This window comes from Biomphalaria glabrata, chromosome 3 (assembly GCF_947242115.1).
Source record: "Biomphalaria glabrata chromosome 3, xgBioGlab47.1, whole genome shotgun sequence".
Taxonomy (NCBI): domain Eukaryota; kingdom Metazoa; phylum Mollusca; class Gastropoda; family Planorbidae; genus Biomphalaria; species Biomphalaria glabrata.
In genome coordinates, this window is record NC_074713.1 from 32652694 (window position 1) to 32675049 (window position 22356).

At 33.4% G+C, this 22356-nt stretch overlaps 1 protein-coding gene across 3 annotated transcripts in view; it reads left to right on the forward strand.

Moving 5' to 3' along the window:
• Positions 1-18269, forward strand: part of LOC106069093 (uncharacterized) — a 28521-nt gene extending 10252 nt beyond the window's left edge. For 2 of the 3 annotated variants that reach the window (XM_056024577.1, XM_056024579.1), the window contains exons 9-13: positions 1570-1699; positions 14964-15133; positions 15375-15502; positions 15815-15899; positions 16254-18268. In XM_056024577.1, coding sequence (XP_055880552.1) covers positions 1570-1699; positions 14964-15133; positions 15375-15502; positions 15815-15899; positions 16254-17498 — 1758 coding nt within the window. In that variant the 3' untranslated portion in view covers positions 17499-18268. Of the gene's footprint in view, positions 1-1569; positions 1700-14963; positions 15134-15374; positions 15503-15814; positions 15900-16253 lie in introns of all 3 variants that reach the window. The other variant, XM_056024578.1, reaches the window with a different exon arrangement.
• The last annotated feature ends 4087 nt before the right edge of the window (positions 18270-22356 follow it).

Genomic DNA, 22356 nt, shown 5'->3' on the forward strand with positions numbered 1-22356 from the left:
CATCACAATCAAACCCATGAATAGAAATTCAGAACACATAATACCTATGATCCCTAATATCAACAAAATAGCGCTAACAAAATAGTGCTAACAAAATGTCGAAGAAAAAAATATTTTTCAGTCATTTTTCAAGAAATACTTAAGATATTATACAATATGAATAGAGACAATATTTACAGTATTTACATCCGCAGGTGGAACTAATGAGATTAAATAAACATTTGTGGAGATAAGAAAAGTGATCACCAGCTTAACTAATCCTGACACACTTAAGTTTGCCAATGTTGCAGCAAGATGCAGCAGATAATCAAGATTTCTGATTAGACTATAATACACCTGTAACACACACAACATCATATACTTAACCACTTCTCAAAATATTATATTTTTAGCAAGTTATGCATTTTAAGCATTGGTGAAAAAGAATAACAAGATATAATTTTAGAGTTTCTTTGCAAAAATGACAATTTTAGAGTTTCTTCGCAAAGATGACATACTTTTAGATCTATTAATATTGAAGAAGATAAAGACGTCAACAAAAAATACTGTCCAAAACCTGCACTTGTTAAAATCCGGTACTTTTATACACATCATGCTATTTTATCAGAAAATTTCTCACTATCTTGTCCTCACTTTTGTCCGCACTATTTTGTCGAGTCCTTGTAATATCCACAAAACTTTTCAGCCTAGTACATTGACCTAGAACAGAAATTTTCTATGCACACCATTGGTAAGCCTCCATACACAAAGGTTCTGTTCAGACTTTAGTCACTTGAAGCACAGTTCAGGTATCTGGCAGTGTTCCTCAGGGTTTTCCTAACTTCATAAAGGACCAATTCTGTCATTCTTAAGACCTATCATACCTTTGTAATACCTAAGTAATCCCCTTTTACCATCACAAAAGAGATACAAGACACCGATAGCAAAGACAATGAGGCACAAAAACTCTTGTGTTCCCCTGGCAATCAGATTATTAAATACAATTTAACTATCTGATATAAATTATGAGTGAGTCTGGTGTGAATGTATATTTTGGTTTTCTATAGTTATAATGTTTTGTTAGGTGTAATGCACAAATTGTAACACAAATTTTCTTATGGATAATAAAGTTTATTATTATTATTATACCATTTGAACTTGTTCCACTCACAAATCTTTTTTTGTGCACTTTCATAAGTATGTGGTTCCTCTAGTAGGTACAAAGGCATTGTGTTGGTATAAGTTGAATTAGTCCCCTTGAGGAGTTCAAGTTGTACAACTTTAAAAAAAAAGGCATTTAAAAAGTGATCATGGTAACATTCACCCAGATACCTCCGCCTTAAACCCCCCCCCCCCCCCCAACCCCCACCCAGATGGTCCAGACAAGTGATAGGATCATAGCGCATTTAGAAAGCTAAAAGCATGAAATTTTGCTTAACAAGAACGATTGTTAAAAATATTTCTAATTGCACAGATTTATTATTGTTAGCTTAGATCAACTACAAATTTAATTATGTGATTGATCTAAACTAACTGATAAAATTACACTTAATACAAGCTTTGTTTTAAAAAGTATTTTTTTTCTTGTAGGTATATGCAAGAATGTTACTTAGAGATTATGAGTGCTTTCCTCGCAAGCTTAAACCCAAATATTGTCAACATTGTGGAAAGAATTATACAGCTAGCACATCATTGTATAGTCATCTTGTTAGCTTGTCAGGTATTACTCTTGAACATTTTTTTTTATAAGTAAGAGACTGTTGCATATGATAGTCAACTATGCTTTTGTTATTTCCTTTCAGTGGTCAAATTCATTATTATACATCATTTTAACTTAACTTGTTGTTAGGAGGGGGCTCAATTGAAATGATTGGTGTGAATTTTCCAAAAATTTTCAGAATTCTAAAAATTTCCACAGGCTCTTTTTTTTTCAGACAAAACAATTCCACATTTTTGTTGAAAATAAAAAATATAATTACTACTTTCCTTTTAAATGTAAAGTAATAAAGAATTTTTTTTTTACAGATGGGCACACACTCAGTTTTATGTATACATGTTCAGTTTTGTTTTTAGAACTAGATTAGTATATTTAGATTGGATTGTTTAAATTTAGATTAAATACCACACATAGAAACTCATTTTTTAAGCTCATAGTGTGATTTTTACTCAGCTTATATCAAGTTTTTTTACAGGTTATTTCTCCCACTTTCCATTCTTGCATCAAGTTGAAACTTTAAATGCTTTTTGATTGTCATGAATCAATAAAAAAACAACTAACCAATTAGTCATAATTAATTTATTTTGTTTTATATGGAAAATGTAGAAAATTGGCCATGGGCGACCATAATCACAACAAATAATCACAATAATGTAGAAAATTGAGTCATTAAAAATTTAAAACTAACAATAGGCTAATAAATTATAAAACCTTCTTTTTTTATATTAGTATTTGAAAAAAAAGTCAGCCTTCCATAATGGAAGCTCGAGCTCAAAATCAACTCAAGCAGCTTTCTTTTTTTTTTTTTTTTTTTTGTTGTTGTTTTTTTTTTTTTTTTTTATTTAAACTGCTTTTGAAAGGCAGTATGGAAACCTTATCAAAATACCCCTTCCCCTTTAAATTGGTACACAAATGTAATAGGACCATAACGCACTAAGCAAAAAAAAAAATTAATACAAATATTTCCAATTGCACACATTTATTATTGGTAGTCTAGATCTCCTAAAAATTAATTAATTGATGGATTCAAATAATTGATGCAATTTCACTCAATATAAGCAAGCTTTTTTTAGAAATATTTTTTTATACTTGCTTTGATTTATGTATTCAAAACTTATTTAATCTATTTGCTGGATTATTCTATTGTGTACAGTTGCATCTAGACAAGACTATATATATCTGGATCTAGATTTATATATAGATCTTCAATTGAAAGATCTAAATATAAATACAAATGTGTTACTAATTGCTGAAACAATAATAAGATGCTACATAAATCACTATGTATCAAAATCGTGAATTTAATACAGCAAAATAATGGATAGTCCTGATCAGGATAATAACCTTATATGGCTATATATGGACCCCCTGACTCAACAAATTCATAGATTATGATAGATATAGAAGTTGAGAAAAGAACTCATTACTCTTAAATTAAAGTATTCATAATCTACTGTGGGAATAAATTGAGTAGACTATATAGAGTTGACTAGAGCTATCCAAAGAGGATCTAGAATCTAGATCTACATGATCTGCTGATAGCAAATATTCACACAGAATGAACCCCCACCCCCACCATAAAGCAAAATCAAGCTGGTCAGCACGTGGAAAAAATAGTATGAGTGTAGGCAAAACCAATCGTTATAGAAAGCTGGAATACTGACCTGAGACGTCACAACCTGTGAGCAGCTTAGACCAATAGCTCATTGCCATGTCGTACAGCGAATGGTTTCTGTGTAGGGCTGGGGGGAGGAGGTTTAAAACACAGTCTCCTTCCTATGTCTGTGCGTCTCTCTTTCCTCTCCACAATACCAGTACAACAGATCCCAATGCACCACTTTACATTTGGTTCGAGGACCCTTCTGGATACAGTCAATCTTTTTCAAAATCCTATATGGGCATCCCCAATCTTTTTTGTAATTTTGGCAACCTTCCTTTCTCTCTGGGTTGAATGAGATCATGTTCTGCAAACCTAGTAGAATTGTCCTTACTATCATATCCGGTTCTCATGGTTTTCATGAGGTCACTACTGTCTTTTATTCAATTCCGTACAACTGCATGAACCATCTCAAATCTTCTTCTTAGTTGGTTACATATTCGCTTGCTGTTGGAGGTTGATCTCCTGGCTGTCCAAATAAAAGGTCTGCTGCCATCCAAAGTTCTTGACCAAATAATAATTTTTCTGGTGTGTGGTTGCATGGACTGCTCCATAAGATAGAAAGAATGGGAGTTGGGCAATCTCTAAAATAGTCTATTATCACTAGAATGTATTTGTTTCCTTTGTATCAGGAAATGGTCCATCACAATTCTCTCGAAACGGACATCTATATTGTAAGGATCTCTTTATTGGACATTTAGGTGTTTGGTTGCTGCACACTGGTCACGTTTTTCAGCCACAATATTCTTTCTTGTACTGACACTAATAAAACCATTGTCTCACTTTTTACAAAGCTTATATCAACTCACTCTGTCTATATATCTGTCTGGTAAATAGTTAGTACACGTTATTTCTCCTACACCCGATCTCGGATCAAAGTGAAAGTTCGCACAATTATTTCTTTACCTGACAACACAAGAATCAATAACAAAAATTTAAACAAGGTTACAAAGACACAAACTCAAAATCAGCCTCTGAAATGGTCTACCTAGAGTCTTCACCAGCATTCGAACACAGGACTTCCAGTTTCAAGTGCTTTACCCCTCAGCCACAGCATTACTAAAACAAAGTTCATATCAAAATTCTTTTTTAAAAATAACATTTGAATCAATATTCTATTCAATGAGTTAGTTAATAAATGAAAAATATATTTTATAATGATCCATTGTCACTTTTACCATTGTGACCTTAGATGTAAATGTTTTGTACCAATGCGCGAATCTATGAATGAAGCTTGATTTATTGAAGAAGTCCATGGCTTTTAAAAAAAAACTTACCTCCCCTGAAGTTTTTCTTTAAAAAGTGGTGTAATTTGTTGAAAAATCTGCTTGCATATATAATTTAAAAAATTAGATGGTTCACTTTTGGAAAAGAAAAAAGTAGCCGTTGCATCAGAACTTTGAATGATCAAAAATATCATGATGTCCGATTTTCATTTTCTCTTCTTGTTTCTGAGATCTAAACGGGACGGACAGACAGGCCACACAAAACTAATAGCGTCTTTTCCCCTTTCGGGGGCAGCTAAATATTTTTTAATTAACTATTGATAATTAATTATTTTGTTTGGTATCTTGAACATGGGAAATAAACTTTACTTGACTTATGTGGTGGTATAAGCTGAGTTAGTCCCATTTATAGGTTGCCACTTGAAACTAACAATAGATAACTATAAAACATTCTATTTTCATAAGCACTTTGCTAGCTTCTTGGAATTGTGTCTTCCTCTCAGTCAATTAGCAAAGTGCTCTAGCCATAGTGGGGTACAGACCACCTATAGTAGCTACAAAGACCCAAGAAACTTTTGAGCTCATGACAATAAGCAGGTATAGACCAGTGCTTGACCACTTCCTTTTTATAAAGCTTATATAAACTCACTACTCTGTCTGGTAACACATGAATTCTTCCACACCTAATCTCGGGTCAAGTTGAAATTTTGCACAATTATTTCTTATACCTTCTTATAACACAAAAATCAATGAAAAAAATTAACCAATTAGTTAATTAACTATTGGTAATAATTTATTTTTTTTTGATACCGGTATCTCGAACAAGGAAAAGAAATTGTAATTGACTGAAGTGGTGGTATAAGCTGAATTAGTCCCCTTTATAGGTCATTGTCTGAGTCTAAGTGAACACAAACCTTAAAAATAGGATGAGACTATAGAAACAATAGATAACTATACAATCTTCCATGTTCATGAGCTCTCCACTAGTTGAGTGGTTAAGGTGTTGGGTTGAGAAGACCATGAGTAGGAGTACAGGTCATTGCCCCTTTTTACGATTTTTATATATGCTTTTTTATTGTTAGTCTCGATCTATTACAAATTTAATTACATGAACCAAACTAATTGATACAAGTTCATTAAATATAAGCTTTGTTTTTTTTTTTAAGTATTTAAAAAAAAATATTTTCTTGTTTTTCTGGATCTGTGCTTACTCCATATATGGATATGGTATGCATCACTTCCCTCAAGCTACATATGTGCTCATCAAATGTCTTTTCAAGAACTATAATGTCATCTATGTAAACAATGCAATTATTCCAATTTAGAAAAAAAAATTAGCAAAACTTGTTCCATCAATTTTTTAAGGTTGCCGGTGCATTGCATAGCCCCAAAGGCATAACTGTAAATTGCCACAATCCACTGCCCGTGGATAAAGCAGTTTTATGTTTATTATCAGGGTGCAATCCTATTTACCAGTAGCTGCTTTTGAGATCTTGTGTTAAAATATGCGAGCCCCAGAAAGAGTGTCTAATGTGTCTTCACTATTTGGTAGTGAATTGTGTGACTCATAAGGTGTAAATAAAAAAAATCACTTGCCTTTATTTTTCTACCTAAACAGATGGTCTTTAATTCAGGCTCTCAAACACCTTCAATAAAATTGTTCGATACATGAACATTCAATATCTCCCGAGTTGAGGTCAGATAAGCCAGGCATTTGATATCTGACACCAACTTCTGTAACGTTTCTCCAGGTTTTTTCTGTTGAGTATTCAGTTGCACCCTGAAAACCTTATTCATGTGTTTGTCCCCAAATTGCAGTGCCATTGTTCTGACTGTGGTCTTGTAATCTTGCTGGTCACTTCCTATCTCATTTTTCATGTTGGAGAGTTCAGATTAGTAATCCTATATCTGAGAAGAACTGCGCAGTGGTTTCCAGATCAGGTAGTTCTTCATATAGTTTTTCTTCAATGGAAGGGTTTTGAGACCAGAGTCTTGTTCAGGCCTCTTGATCGAGTATGTCGCTTTGTTCAGCATTCTTTGTTGATGCTCCACAAGGGCATGTTTCACTAGTTCCGACTTTTAGCTTCGAAACATATGTTGTCTCATTCTATTGTGTTTAGTTCTGAGGTGAAAAATTATGCGTTGGTCATGTCAGGATAGCTTATAAACATTGTTTTTCTTGTAATTGGGATGTGAGCTGGTCCAATTCTCATTTGTTCTAATCTCGTCATTTCTTTTTAGCCAGTTTTGGGTGCCAGACTTGTGAATTTCGGATTTGAGTGGGTGCCTCTCTAAGGTTTCTTTTTTGGTGAACTGGGTCTGCTTTTTAGCGGCCCCCGAAAAGGGAAAAGACGCTATTAGTTTTGTGCGAAATGTCTGTCCGTCCGTCCTGTTTAGATCTCGTAAACTAGAAAAGATATTGAAAATCCGACATCACAATATTTTAGTCCATTCAAAGTTCTGAAAGCGAAAAAATCTAATTTTTAAAATCAGTTATGCAAGCATTTTTTTAAAGAGAAAAAGCTAATTAGTATGCATTATAAGTTAGACCTACATTAAAACGAATAGTAATCTTGTAAACGTCATTTTCCTGAACATTTTTTTTATTGAGGAAATAATTTCTTTTTTTTTGTTGAGCGTTCGAAAAAGAGATTGATCCTTTTCAAAACAATTACATCTATTATAAGACTTCAGTTAGGCCAGTAGAGGCGCGGTAGCTGATTGGTAAAGCGCTTGGCTTCCGAACCGGGGGCCCGGGTTCGAATCCTGGTGAAGACTGGGATTTACAACTTCGGAATCCTTAGGCGCCTCTGAGTCCACCCAGCTCCAATGGGTACCTGATATTAGTTGGGGAAAAGTAAAGGCGGTTATTAGTTGTGCTGGCTACATGACACCCTCGTTAACCGTAGGCCACAAAAACAGATCAACACTTTACATCATCTGCCCTATAGACCACAAGGTGTGAAAGGGGAACTAGTAAGGCCAGGTTCACATCTAACTTTGCATTCACTTGCACCTATCCTTTGATCTGCTGTACCGTTGGGGCACTACAGAAGATCTGTCAACCTTTTTCATCCATTCTTATCTCTCATTTGTCTTTGATATAATTTCATTTGGATGTTCTTTCTGAAAATATTGAAGCCTGCCTGGGTGGATCACTGTAGGGACCAGAGTTTGTGTTTCCACACAAACTGTCTTTGTAACCTTGTTTTCTCTATTCTTTCATCCAAAGAAACAAGAACAGTGATTTCCTCCATTGCTTTAATGGGTGTTGCTTTTATTGCTCCATAGGCCTATGTTTTGTACCATGTCTATTTTTCTGTAAGTTGGTTTGGGCTGCTTAGCCCCAAGCTGTGACACCGTATTCTAGAGTGGGTTTGATGTAACTGGTGTTTAGAATGTTATCTTGTGTTATTTTATTGTTGTTGTTTTGTTGACTATCTGGAGCAATTCAGTAGGCCTTACTTCATAACACTAGCATTAATCCAGTTGCTTTTTCACTGTCTGTACTCCAGTTTTTTACTTTTGCAGTTGCTTTTTTACTGTCCGTACTCCAGTTTTTAGCGGCCCCCGAAAGGGGAAAAGACACTATTAGTTTTGTGTGGTCTGACTGTCCGTCCCGTTTAGATCTCGTAAACTAGAAAAGATAGTGAAAATCCAACATCATGATATTTTAGATTATTCAAAGTTCTGATGCAACGGCTACTTTTTTCTTTCTGAAAGCGAAAAATCTAATTTTTTAAATCAAATATGCAAGCAGTTTTTTCATAAAAATAACATTTTTACAACTATTTACTATTTATAGTAACAAATACTGAGGCTTTTTAGTAAGGGAGATTTTTTACAGAAATTTTTTTTCTTTAGGCTTTGACCCTTTACAAAATTAGATTAATTAGATACTTATTAGAAGACATCAGTTAGGTCAGGTTCACATCTAACTTCACTTTCACCTATCTCTTGGTCTGCTGGACCGTTGGGGTACCACACAAGCTCTGTCAACCTTCTTTCTCCATTCTTCTCTTTCATTTGCATTTGATAGAATCTCATTCTGATATTCTTTCTGAAAATATTGAAATCTGCCTTTTTACCTGCCTGGGTGGACCACTTCGGGGACCGATTCTGAGTTGGTGTTTCCACACAAATCCTTGTTTACTTTTGCAGCTGCCACAAATAGTCTTAATGAACTGTTCACGAAACTGTACCATCAAAAATTGGTGGCTTGACTTTTCCAATTCCTGAATGTATTTTTATAGGTTGAGCTTTACCCAGCTCATCTCTCACTGTTTGAACCTCATTGCTAAAGACTTGAATTTTTGTCTCAAGGACATTAAACCCCTATTTTTAAGAAATTGGGACAAAAATGTCTAATTTGTACAAATGATTCTATAAATGTCTGATTTGTACAAATGATTCTGTGATAAAGTTTATTCAATTCCCTACAATTCTATGTATTTATTATTATTAAAATACTTTAAATTAAATTTTTTTTTAATTTTATAAGAGGTCACTAAAGTTACATTTTAGCTCATTAATTATAAAAAAAAAATTCAAAACAGCATAACTTTTTTATTTTTTAACCGATTTTCAAAATTTTTCACTAATGTGTTCAGAATTAAAATATGAAAAACACAATTTTTCATTCCTGTTATGTATGTTGCCTACTTTATTTTCATTGGTCAGTATTTTGAAAAGCAAAATAAAAAGCACGCCTTTCAGCCAATCAGAAAGTGCCTTACAAAACTGGCATTGTTTATTTCCCAAACACTGTTACTAATATTTCCTGTAATCCTGCCTTAGCGATAGCATCAATCAATTATTTTTTCATTATTCTTATCTCCTTTATGTTTGACATTGTAGACCCTAGAAGTCTAGATCTAATTTGAAAAAGATTTAATTGAAAAAGTAAAAAAAATAGGCTACATAAGTCAAGATTTAAATCTAAATCTCTCAGAGCTAGATCTAGAATAATCTAGATAATCTAGCCAGATTTAGAATATAGACATTGTTATTGTAGAAATGGACCTGGACGTAGACTGACTCTACTCTCTAGAATCTAGTCTACATCTCATGGGCATTGGCTTTTCATTGTCAATGAATAGGGCCTACATTGAGCACAGTATAAGATCTCTAGATCTATTACAATTTCGACTCTGATAACAATGCTTTCTGCTTCTACTTCAACTAACTACTAGATTAACTAGATCTAGACTTCTAGTCTTTAGTCCCAATCATGGTCATGGAATTTAAATGGATCTACAACTAAATTCTAAAGATCTACGTTAAATATAGTCAACAACTTTGGCTTCTTATGGTCTTATGGCAGTACAATGAATATGTGAGTCTTATTAGATCTCTAGACTCTAGTCTAGGTCTATTGCTCCAATAACAAATGCCATTTTCTACATCAACTTGGCTACATCTAATCATCTAGTCATTATAAAAACAATGAAACTAGTCTAGATCCACAAGGTTATTCAACTGATAGATCTAGTCCCAGTGACATCATGCTCAGTGTCTATAATATAGATTATAGACATAAAGTTTTATCAGCATAGAATTGATTGAGGACCTAATAGCATTGTTTCTTGTTATGAATCACAATATATTTAAAATAACTGAAGTAATCAACTCCTAATTTATAGCTGTAGGCACTTGTTGTAAGCATAAGCTTAAACACAAGTGCTTTCAATTTGCATTCTACGAAATCATGAAAATAAAGGGTGTTACTGCCTTTGATATGCCGTCATTACTGGGCACAAGTTTCTAGGATTTGAGCAGCTGTCTTTAAAGTCAGAATGTTAAACTATAATAAAATATAAAATAAAATGTGTTTTGTTGAGTACTATGTCGTTTAACATTCTAAATGTTTGTATGGTGTGATGCGAAATGCATAATAATAAATAAATAACCTAAATTTATAAGGAAAACTGGTTAAATACACATTTTCAACATTGTAAGCCTTAAATGTAATTATTTTAAAATTTAAAGTCATTCTGCCAAATGACACGACACGTATTACGACAGCTGAAAAAACCATAAATCCACCAGATAATAAAAAAAGAAGAAAGAAAACCAATACTAGAGACCTAAATGATGATTATTATGTAGCAGTAGATCTTTAAAATAACATAGCCTAGAATTGTCAGCTTTTTTAATCATATTTTTATCATTTTCTCAAAATGCTCAATTTTCAAAAAAAAAATTCTCTTGTGCATCATATACTAAAAGTTATTGATATATCTGTATGAAATTTGGCACACAGCTGCAGGAATATATGTTAATCTATGTGAACTACATTTATTTCTATATCTATAATACTTTTTCCCCAGGAATATATGTTAATCTATGTGAACTACATTTATTTCTATATCTATAATACTTTTTCCCCAGGAATATATGTTAATCTATGTGAACTACATTTATTTCTATATCTATAATACTTTTTCCCCAGGAATATATGTTAATCTATGTGAACTACATTTATTTCTATATCTATAATACTTTTTCCCCAGGAATATATGTTAATCTATGTGAACTACATTTATTTCTATATCTATAATACTTTTTCCCCAGGAATATATGTTAATCTATGTGAACTACATTTATTTCTATATCTATAATACTTTTTCCCCAGGAATATATGTTAATCTATGTGAACTACATTTATTTCTATATCTATAATACTTTTTCCCCAGGAATATATGTTAATCTATGTGAACTACATTTATTTCTATATCTATAATACTTTTTCCCCAGGAATATATGTTAATCTATGTGAACTACATTTATTTCTATATCTATAATACTTTTTCCCCAGGAATATATGTTAATCTATGTGAACTACATTTATTTCTATATCTATAATACTTTTTCCCCAGGAATATATGTTAATCTATGTGAACTACATTTATTTCTATATCTATAATACTTTTTCCCCAGGAATATATGTTAATCTATGTGAACTACATTTATTTCTATATCTATAATACTTTTTCCCCAAACATTTTTTTTCTTTCCCCCACCCCCTCTTTTTTAAAGAAAAAGTCCATTGCAAACTTGTAAAATTATTTTTTAAAATTTTTGTTGCAGGATTCATATTTATTCTAGTTTACATAAATTTAGATATAATAAACTATATATGTACAAAGTTTTATTTGAATATCTTTGTTAGATTTTGAGATACTGTGTACATATGTTTGTGTTGTTTTCGCCTCAAATTACATTAACAAAAATTTTTTGTTCATAAATATACACAAATTTGTAGGCAAAATATTTTTTTCTGAACTTTTATATCCCATAAAATAATTTAGAACAAAAAATCAGTTTAAATCACCTACTTCAATTTAGGGGTTTAAGCTGTCCTCAATCTATCGTGTAACCTGCTACTTCACTGGTGCAATTTCATCTTGTAGCTTATGAATTTTTTCGGTAATTCTGCAGGAGTTCAAGGGGCAGCCATCTTTGTTACTATGTTGTTATTGTTTATGTTCCAAAGAAATCCCAAGATAGTGTCTTAAAAAATACCAAGAATCAACATTACTTCTGTGGTTTCAAAGCAATGCTATTTTTTCTTTTAATTTTGACTTGGTGTCAATACAATACGTTTCTTATTGTTCTGTCTTCTTTGTTAAATATTGTCTATATCTATTCTGAATTATTCTGATACAGAGAATCTAAATTTAACTAGGCCTACTATAAATATCAGCACAGTTTATTACCAAACATTAATTAACCTTTATTGCCTTTAAGAACCTGTTCATATTAATATAGTTAGTCTAGTTCTAGCAGTTAGATTATGAGTCTAATTAATAGACTTATTAGGATATTTTTTAGCTTTAAAAATAAAAACAAACAAAAACCCAAATCGGAGAGAAAACCCAAGATTCAAGATTACAGTCTAAACAATAACAAAGATGGCTGCCCCTTGAAATCCTGCAGAATTACCATTTTTTCTTATCATTTTTCAGGCCAATTGCAATTATTCACATTTACCCTAGACGTTCCTCTTTTTGTCATTTAATTTGCTTGCATCAAGCTGGCAAAGCCCACTTTTATCTCACCCAATATTCTGTCGAGTAGGTTTTTAAAAGTAGACATGTTGGTAAGTTCAGCGATCCCGACTTTGACACCAGTTGTTAAGTCATAGGGTCGTAATTAGAACTCACTAATTCCTTGGTTGCCGCTTTCACTCTGATTGCAGGCTCCTTCTCACTGTAACTCAATCCATGGGTTAGGGTTAGGATAATTCTGGTAAAAAGAAATATTTTTTCAATACTCCAAATCAAATTCACATACACTGATCTACAAACGCAAAAAATAACTCAATCTCTAAAAAATATTGTGTCTCTCCTAACGCACCAACTCAGGTCATTTACCCCATCATGAACGAAAATCAAGGTAGTTAAAATCAAGGTACTCAGCACGTAGAAAAAAAATGGTTATTAAGAGGGTCAGAACAGGTTAACAAGAACATAAGGGAGAAAAAAAACTACAGTCTCTACAAAATAGGTTTAAATCATACATATAAAGGATGCTCGATTTAGAATAAAATTCTGACTTGAGATGAGTAGGTTTTGAGTGCCTAAAGGCAGCAAGGAAACTTTATCCCATATACCAAGTCCCTCTGCATGTCATAAAAGATATTTTACTATAATACAGGGGTGGGCAACCTTTTTGTATAGAGGGCTGCATTAATAAAAAGTTTGGGAATGTCGGGCCGTATATATGTATATATCTTAGTAAGATACGATTGCTAAGTGTGTAGAATGTCTTTTAATTCATATTTACACTCTATTATATTCACGTTTCTTTCTTTCTTTTTCACACTCCGCATTGAAAAATTTCAACAAGATGTAGCAGTTTTTGAAAGCAATTTTACGATTTTTAAAAAATTGCTGTTGTCTTTTTATATCACAATATCCCCACAAATATACTACTTAATGTGCAGTATTTTACTTTTTACACTCGTGCATAATGTTCCGGAACTGTGAAACTATCTTACTAGTTGTTACCCCTGTGACTGCTGTCAAATTACAGTCAGTCAACATTGACCAGTGATTATACTTGTATAGTTCCAACAAAAAAATGTTTGTTCACTGAATGAGACAATAATATATGTTCTGGAAGTTAAAACCTGCCCTTGTGGAGCATCACCAGAGAATGCTGACCATGCTTTTCAATGGTGCATACTAAATCAAGAGACCCGAACAAGACTCTCCAAAGACTATTCGGAGAACTGCCTGATCTGGAAACCACTGCGCCGTTCATCTCAGATATATAATTACTTGTCTGAACCCTTCAACATGTAAAATGAGAAGGAAGAGGAAGAACTGATGTATATGTACCCAAATAGTGTGAACAGCAGCAAAGTTGTTTTTTTTTTCAAGTTTGGAAATACAGCTTCTTGCACCCATAAGACTCCCGTGGTAGTACTGACTGGAACTTCTCTTTGCTTGGAGTTATGTCCTCTGGAGCTGAATCAGCTTCTGCGATAAATGGTGAGCTGATTGTCTTGAAAACTGGTTGACGTCTTAAAATTTGCTTTTATAAATTGTACAATTAAGGAATATTAATAAGTGTTGTACTTTTAATTATTTCACCTTTCAGCAAAGGAAAATGACAAAAACTATTTTCTTTTGCTTGCCTGTAGAAATGGGAAAGCCTTGTTTGAAAAGATTTAACATGCATTTATATTTCATATGTAAACAACCAATTGCAATAGCAATTATAAAAAAACATGAAATCTGTCTTCCACTCTTCATTAGAAATACGAGTTACAAAGTCACAGTCATAGAAAGAACTTAGTGAAACTCATAACACTATAGAAAGAATGTAGCTCTATTAGTTTAATTTTTGTAATGTTATCACAAATATAACGATGTAATTTTTTTGCAGCTTAGTGCAAACTTTTCTGTTTAGAGTTTATGGTTGGGATATTTCTTATTAAAAAAAATTATTTTCCTCAGTCAAAGATCGAGCTCCATCAGTTGTTACACTTGCCATCTTGTTCTAAGCCTACCCAACACTCAGACATTGTGTCTTGAATGGAGTGTATTGATGTATAGCTAATAAGCATAATCTTCGTTTACTAAAAACTTTTATAATGAGACAGTTTCAATAATTTATATAGATATTATTTTTAATATTTGCATTTTATATGTATATACTGTGGGCAGACCTGATTTCTATAGGTGTCGGTGGGCCGCATAAAACACTTGGAGGGCCGCATGTGGCCCGCTGGTCGTAATTTGCCCACTCCTGCTATAATACAATAAACATTTTCAGGCCTTTTTTTAAATACAAATTTATATTTGCCCTGTTTGGTAAGTAATTTCTATTCTAAGTATTGAAATACAAAAAAAAATAATTTTGTAACACATTACAGGTATTAGATTTTGGGTGTGCAGTAAATGTAAAGATTCTAATATGGAAGATGCTACATTTACAAGGAAGCACTCGTTACAGTATCACATTCTTAAAGAAGTAGGTATACCCCGATATAGATGTACTCAGCCAGGATGTAATAAAACTCACAATCATACTCATCATCAGAAGGTAAATCCAAGAAATTTGTTTGATTTTACTGTAGTTTGTCATTTTTGACTTTTTTTATGTCACATTTACAGCAAATTTAGTTTTCACTTTTGAAACAGGAAAATTATTCATTTAGATTCTATGTATTGGCATAGTTATGATCTAGTTCCTCAATGCAGATGTTTTCATTTAGTAGCAAGAAAAGAGAGCAATGACACACTAGTAATGCTCAATTTATTAAAAAAAACTTTATCTCAACCAGAGTCATGCAAGGCAGCATACTGGAGAGAAACATTATATATGTGTGATAGAAGGTTGTAATGGCCGCTTCTCTAATCGTAACACATACAGCCGTCATCTGCTGCAGTTTCACAGTGTGGAACTAACAAGGTAACACAACGGACTCAGAATAGTTTAATATTCTTTTATTTGTTTTTGTTTTTATTATTATTACTTACTGTTATTTCCATTCAAGAAATTGAACTTATTAAATTTTTTTAATAAGGTTTATTAAATTTTTTTTATAAGGTTTAGAGACTTTATATAATTTTGTTAAAAAAAACAAGCTAAATGAAAAAAAAAAAATATTTTTTTTAAAACAAAATAATTTTAACAGAGCTTTGTTCAAAGAACTCATGGGACTTTTTTTTTGTTAAGAAAAAAACAACTCAGGACTAACAATGATTTTTTTTTCTTGAAAAGAAATAATCAACTGCAAGAAATTGATGAAAAGGAAGCTAGACTTAAAGTTTATGCAGCAAGGTTAAAAGCAAGAGAGCGTAGCAAGGTATGTATGAGTTTTGTCTTGCACTCAAATGAAGATTGTATCTAATATAGCAAAGGATTTTCTGTTTAGGTTTCTAAGTGGTCTGGAATTTCATTTTTAGGCTGATCTTTTTTTTCCCCAAAGAATGCAATTTTGATTGCTAGCAGTCATACCACAGAATGCCCATAAAAAAACCTCTTTACTTGTCTAAGTAAACTGTAAAACAATGTACCAAATAAGTTTCCCACCTTTCTTTTATAACTTGCCATAAGTATTAGTATAGAAAGGTATAGATATATTCATTGCTTTTAATTTTATTCATTTATTTTATTAAAATTTTTCACAGAATGCCAAAATTTTTTTTATTCTTTTCAGTGCAAACGACTACATAACAATGATATTGTCAAAGTTCCATTAAAATCTGATGTGCTTCCAAGAAAGGTTACTATTGATGAAAACATTCTGACTGCAGCACAACATTTTTTAACAGAAGTTCAATTAGAAGAAGATAAAAAGAATGACAGTACAGAAAATGATACACAGCTCAACCTTGAAAAACTGATGAGACCATCAGCATCAAAACTCTTATATGGTATAGCAAAGGATGTCAGAAATACCACTTGTTCAATTGAAGAAGCTAAGCCTGAAAATAATCTTGGAGGTCTAAATCTATTAGCAACTGTGTCTAAGTACATGAATTTTAAAACTTGTCCTAAGGAGGAACAAGAACCTAGTGAAAAACGGGATGTATGCTCACTTAATAGGTCAACCTCTACATATTTAAATGTAAAGGATGAAATGAAAGAGAATAATTCCAAAGAGTTAAATACAATGTATAATTGTAGTGTGCTGAATAATGACATTGTTCAAATACATACAACGGAAGAAGAAGTAAGTCTAGGAGGCTGTGCTAATCTTGCTTCTAACTATAACCAAGGTGAAAATAGTACTCAAATATTTCCTACAAATATGGAGGACCATTCCATTGTTAATTCTAGCATCAGGAGAGTTTCAGCATGTAAAACCCTTCCTAATCCTAATGCAGAAGTTTTTAATTTTAATACATCCCCATTTTTTCCTAGTGAAACAAGTAATAGTTTTAGTGACTTCAAGGGCACTATTAGCTTACTAGCCTATGATTCTAGCCCAATGTCAGCATCTAGCAATTGTTCTAAAGTTCAACAAGAAAGTAATCCCAGTCAAAGTAGAGTAAGCACAATGGCTGCTAATGTCGACATCAATACATCTAAATCTGTAGTAGGTATTGACACTAGTGTTAACTTGGTAACTCAAAATAATCTTGAAATGAAAAATTCAATGAATGGTGTCAACTCATTCTCTGGAAAAATAAAGGCCAAACCTAAAGGAGGTTTAAACACTGAATTGCTGAATAATAACTATTGTTCAAATGATAGTATAGCCAAATCTTCACAAATAATAAATATTTCCAAGACAGATGTGCCTTTACAATTTAAGAGTATGACAACATTATCTGGAAAAACATATATTGTTTTATCTTCATCTGGAAAACAATACAAATTGAGGCAACCAAGTGTTTCTGCAACTTCAGCAATTAACTCTGAGACATCAAGCAGAGTCTTGCCTTTTTCTGAGCTATGAAGGGATTTCTTTCACTAGAATTTTTTTTAATCAAACAAACATTGTGCCTTTAACAGCCTTTAAAAAAACAACACTTAGACGACTGCTGGCAGTAATTATTTATTTATTTTTATATTTATGATATTTTAGAAAATATCAGTAAAAATATCTGCTGTTAGTTTCAATATTTGTTTTTACTAAAAGTGGTAACTGCATTGAATTAATTTGGTTAAAATAACCTAAAAATAAAAACTATTTGTCTATTGTTGGAAGGAAATAAAAATGTGAAACACATCTCTAGTCTAGTTATGACACAAATTAATTTTTTATGTTAATAAGTGAATCAAAACAATTTGTAGGCTAGGCGCTTTAAATACAAGAACATTTGCAAACGTTTATTTATGTGTATAATATTCACTTATCAATCGTTATATTTTGTAGCCTCCACCAGAAATATGTGAAAATATGTTTTGGTTTCAAGACCATGTTACATTGTAATTACAGCTAAATACATTGATCTATATGTATTACTATTTGTCTTTCGCTTTCTAATGATATATATCTATTCAATACTATTACTTGTTATAATTGCAGCTATGCAAACCCAATTCAGATAATGCTACTATACTTATGTTAACAATATTTTCTATAACTCTTGTTATTATATACTGTTTTTTCTTTAGCTTCACTTTGGACATAACATTTGTTCTGCCAGAATTTTTTTTAAATATAATCATTTTTATTCATTAAAAATGAAAATATTTCAATTGGAATGCATCTCCAGTTGTTAAATAAATATTTATGCTTTATTATGTTGTTGTTTTTTTAAAATAATACTCGTTTGTGGATTTGTGTGTGTGTTCTCTTTATAATAATCATCGACCGCCTTCAGTCCACACAGTGGCGTTATCAGGGGGTTGCAGGCCAACACCAATCAAGGGATGACACCCAAGTAGAAAAGAAACTGCACTTTTCCTTATATAGTTTAAAATAAAAAAAAAAAAAAAGCGGGATTAGCTAGATACCCACCTAAATATACGTTTAATAGGGAAAAAAAATAAAACAACTATCAACTTGTGGCAGAGAACCAAGCGAAAACCCATAGCCCAAGATATCAAAAAGCGAAAATGGATAGAACACCCCTGCGAAAACCGTCAATGTTGCACGTCAAGCAGTTGATTGGAATCCGCAGGAAAGTAGGCAGGCCCAAGCAAACCTTGAAGAGGCCGGTCCTTAGCGGAGAGGTGTGGTTGTGACCCTATGCTCCCCTTTGGTATTCACAGGAATAAATAAGTTACGTTTAATCTATGGAGGGGTACCGGGGAAATAAAATAAACCTAGCTGCCTTTTTTTTTTAAACCTAAGGAAAAAAAGGACATGATAATTGTTTTGCAGTCTGGAATGTGCTTAGCGCAGGTGCTCTGGTCCAACTGAATTCAACTTTCCCTTGACTGTCGTCGTTGGGTGGCTTTGTCAGTTGTCTTAACCGAATCCCTCCCTCCACTTGACCCGGTCAGCAGCTGTTTGTAGCAGGATACCAAGAGAGCGGCCGGTCCATACTTACGTACGTTATCCAGCCAGATTGTCTTTCTGCGTGCTCCACTGCATCTCGTTTGACATTGAGCCATGTCTTACAATTGGACCGAACCTGCTCATCTTTTGAGGAGTTCTTCCTTTTAGTCATCCAGAGTGTTGACTTGTCAAAGTACATGTGTCTGTATTTTTCTGCAGCATTTACTCTCCAATGCTTGAATTCTCTTTCAGCCTCAATGTTCGACTTTCACAACCATATAGAGACAACAAGCGAAGAAAACAATTTGAATTTGATTCCAGTTTCCTATGCATATACTAAAGAAGTACTGAGCTATTTGAATTTTGATATATTGCTTTGATAACATCATTCATGTTTTTGTTTTTTTTTAAATTTATGTTGAACTCTTGCATCACATGCCGTCATTCCGAATCCGGCCATAAGTCTATGAAGTTTTGTACCAGTTTTTTTTTATTTGGGGGGGGGGGGGGGAGGTTGAAGGCATAGCAGTCTAATGTTCACTATTTGTTTTAAGTTCTTGCCTCCTCAGCTTTTCTCTGTTGAAAATGATTCTTACTGTTCAAGAAATATAGACCTGCTACAGGAAAACAGGTGGAAACACACTGACATTCTAAGGACTAGGCCTATACATTTTATAGTGGTAAAAGCACTAACAACTTAGGTAGGCTACAGGATTCGCTGTTAAAAAGGATATGGTAGGTAATGTTATTGGAGGCGCAGTGGCTGAAGCGGTGGTCCTGGGTTTGAATCCTGGGGATCTTTGTGGGCCTCAGTCTTCTCAGCTCTAAAGGGTACCTGACATTAGTTGGGGAAAAGTAAAAGCGGTTGGTCGTTGTGCTAGCCACATGACACTCGTAAACCGTAGGCCACATAAACCACATTTCTTTTAAGTAGGCCTAATGTTATTGGATTTAAACCCATAAATGATAGACTGCTCACTACGTTTGAGAGGGAAATCGTTCATCAAAATAGTCCTAGAAGATTTCAGTGCAAAAATTTGAAAAGAATCAACATTCAGACCAACAATTGGCATAGAATGTTTACATGGAGACCACCATAATGGAGTGGATTTCGCGAAGAAATGTCTATCAGCAGCACTAAATTTCAACATAAGAATATTCACAAGGTAAACTGGATCTCATCTGCTGGCAACACCCTAAATCAAATAGATCATATACTCATAGATAAGAAATATGGATCTAACATACTTAATGTAGGAAGTTATCAGAGGATCAAACTCAGACCACGTACGGGTACTAGTAAAATCTAAATTTAAACAAAAAGTAAGTAGGCCTACCCTATACAATTACCAAAAGAAAAAGAGCACAGCTATATGATTGCCAAAATCTGCTCAGGATCCACTTTTGGCAGAAACTTATAGAATCGCACTCCAAACACAAGTAGGCCTAACAACATTGGAAAAGGAAAATGAAATGAAATAACATAAATGAGCAAACAATAAAGCAGGCAATTAACCGAATTACAATTAAAACGAGGGAATTGGATGCTGTGTTGACGAATGTAGACATGTTATAGAAGAGAATGACAATTGTCGAATGATAATGCTGCAGTGAAAAACTAGACACACCCGACATCGATAAAATGAAACAAAAAGAGCCACAAAAGTTGTCAGAAAGAAAAAAACGGGAATGGGAAAAGTCCAAGATTATTCAGATTTAGAACCTAGCAAGAGAGGGGGATGTGCGAGGAATGTATATGAAAATTAAAGATGAAAAGAATGGATTTCAAGCTAGATCACACATGTGTGAGAACAGAGATGGTGATCTTATCACAGAAAACATCCGGGTTATTGAGAGATAGGTTGTATATTTCGAGATTTTAAATGCTACTGAATATATAGAAAATGAACTGACACTGACAAAAACTACAGAAAATCTGCGAAATAATTGAGAACTAAAAATTCTTTAAAAAATCTGTGGTGCTATACAATATGAAACTGGAAGTACTGGATAGAGAACACGCACTAACCAGGAGATAAACCAATTGTATGATAACACACCTATATTGACGGAAGCAAAAAAAAAACAAAACTAACAGATTTCATTGGTGTTGACGACGGTCGTTGACTTGGAGCGCCAAACTACTGGTAGACAGCTAAATTGCTGTGGGCGTATTATATCTTAACTTATAAAATTTGAATAAATTGTTTGTAAAAAAAAAAATAATTAAATATCAACTTGAGATGAAATGAAATAAATGTAGTAAACTTCATGAGCGTAGCCAGGATTTTTTTCCGCGGGATGGGCTCTCCCGTGACCTATGTCGAAGGCGCCGGTTCTCCCCGCCCCGCTAAAATATGTGTGTGTGTGTGTCATGGGCGTAGCCAGGATTTTTTTCGGGGAGGGTTTTTTTTTTGGGGGGGGGGGATTCCCCCCTGACCCTCTCCCACCACCCCCCGCGCGGAAAAAAAAATTATATATATATATATATATATATATATATATATATATATATATATATATATATATATATGTGTGTGTGTGTGTGTGTGTGTGTGTGTGTGTGTGTACATAATTAATCTTTATTACATTCTGACCCTTTCGGAAGACGTTTATTGTTTATTGTAGACTCCCCGCCCTTGCTAGCAAGGGTTCTGGGGAAGTTCACAGAGCTCTCCCAGCGCGGGGCGAAGCCCCGCCGCCGAGCACTATTTATGGTATTGAAAGCCAACAAAATGCATATTCTGAGGTATCTACAGTGCATTATCTTGCTATTAAAAAGTTTATTTCAAAAACCTAATGTGCTATTCTTACTGACTTAGACCCTCTCGCGCCGTTCGGCGCATTTTCCGGCAAGCTGTTTCCGCAACTCTTATTTTGCGTAATTCATTTTGTGTGAGAACATGTCCCGCAAAACCTCATGCGACGCTCTGTCACAACCTTACTAAGGATTCGACTCACAGTTCGGCATATGATTTCTTTGATTTAGACCCGATCTCTATGACTGACTCCTAAAATCTGTCTTAGTCATCTTTGTTGAGACACATTTAATGATTTTCAATTTCGGCAGAAGACTATTCACACTTTATTAATGGAGCCCAAGCCACTGGTAGAAATTTGTAACCTTTCTTGACTACGCTCTTGGAATTACATGCCTGTATTTCGCTTTAGATTTTATATCGAAAAGGAAAGTTTTTTCGTCAAATCATCTGTTGAGGGGTTTTAAACTAAGAAATCTCTGGAGTTTTTTTGTTTTGTTTTTAATTCAAAACCCCATTTAGCTACGATCATAGAATTTGGTGACTGTAGTTTGCTTTAAAATAATATTGAAGAGAGAGGTTTTCAACTCTAAACGCTCTGTAGGGGA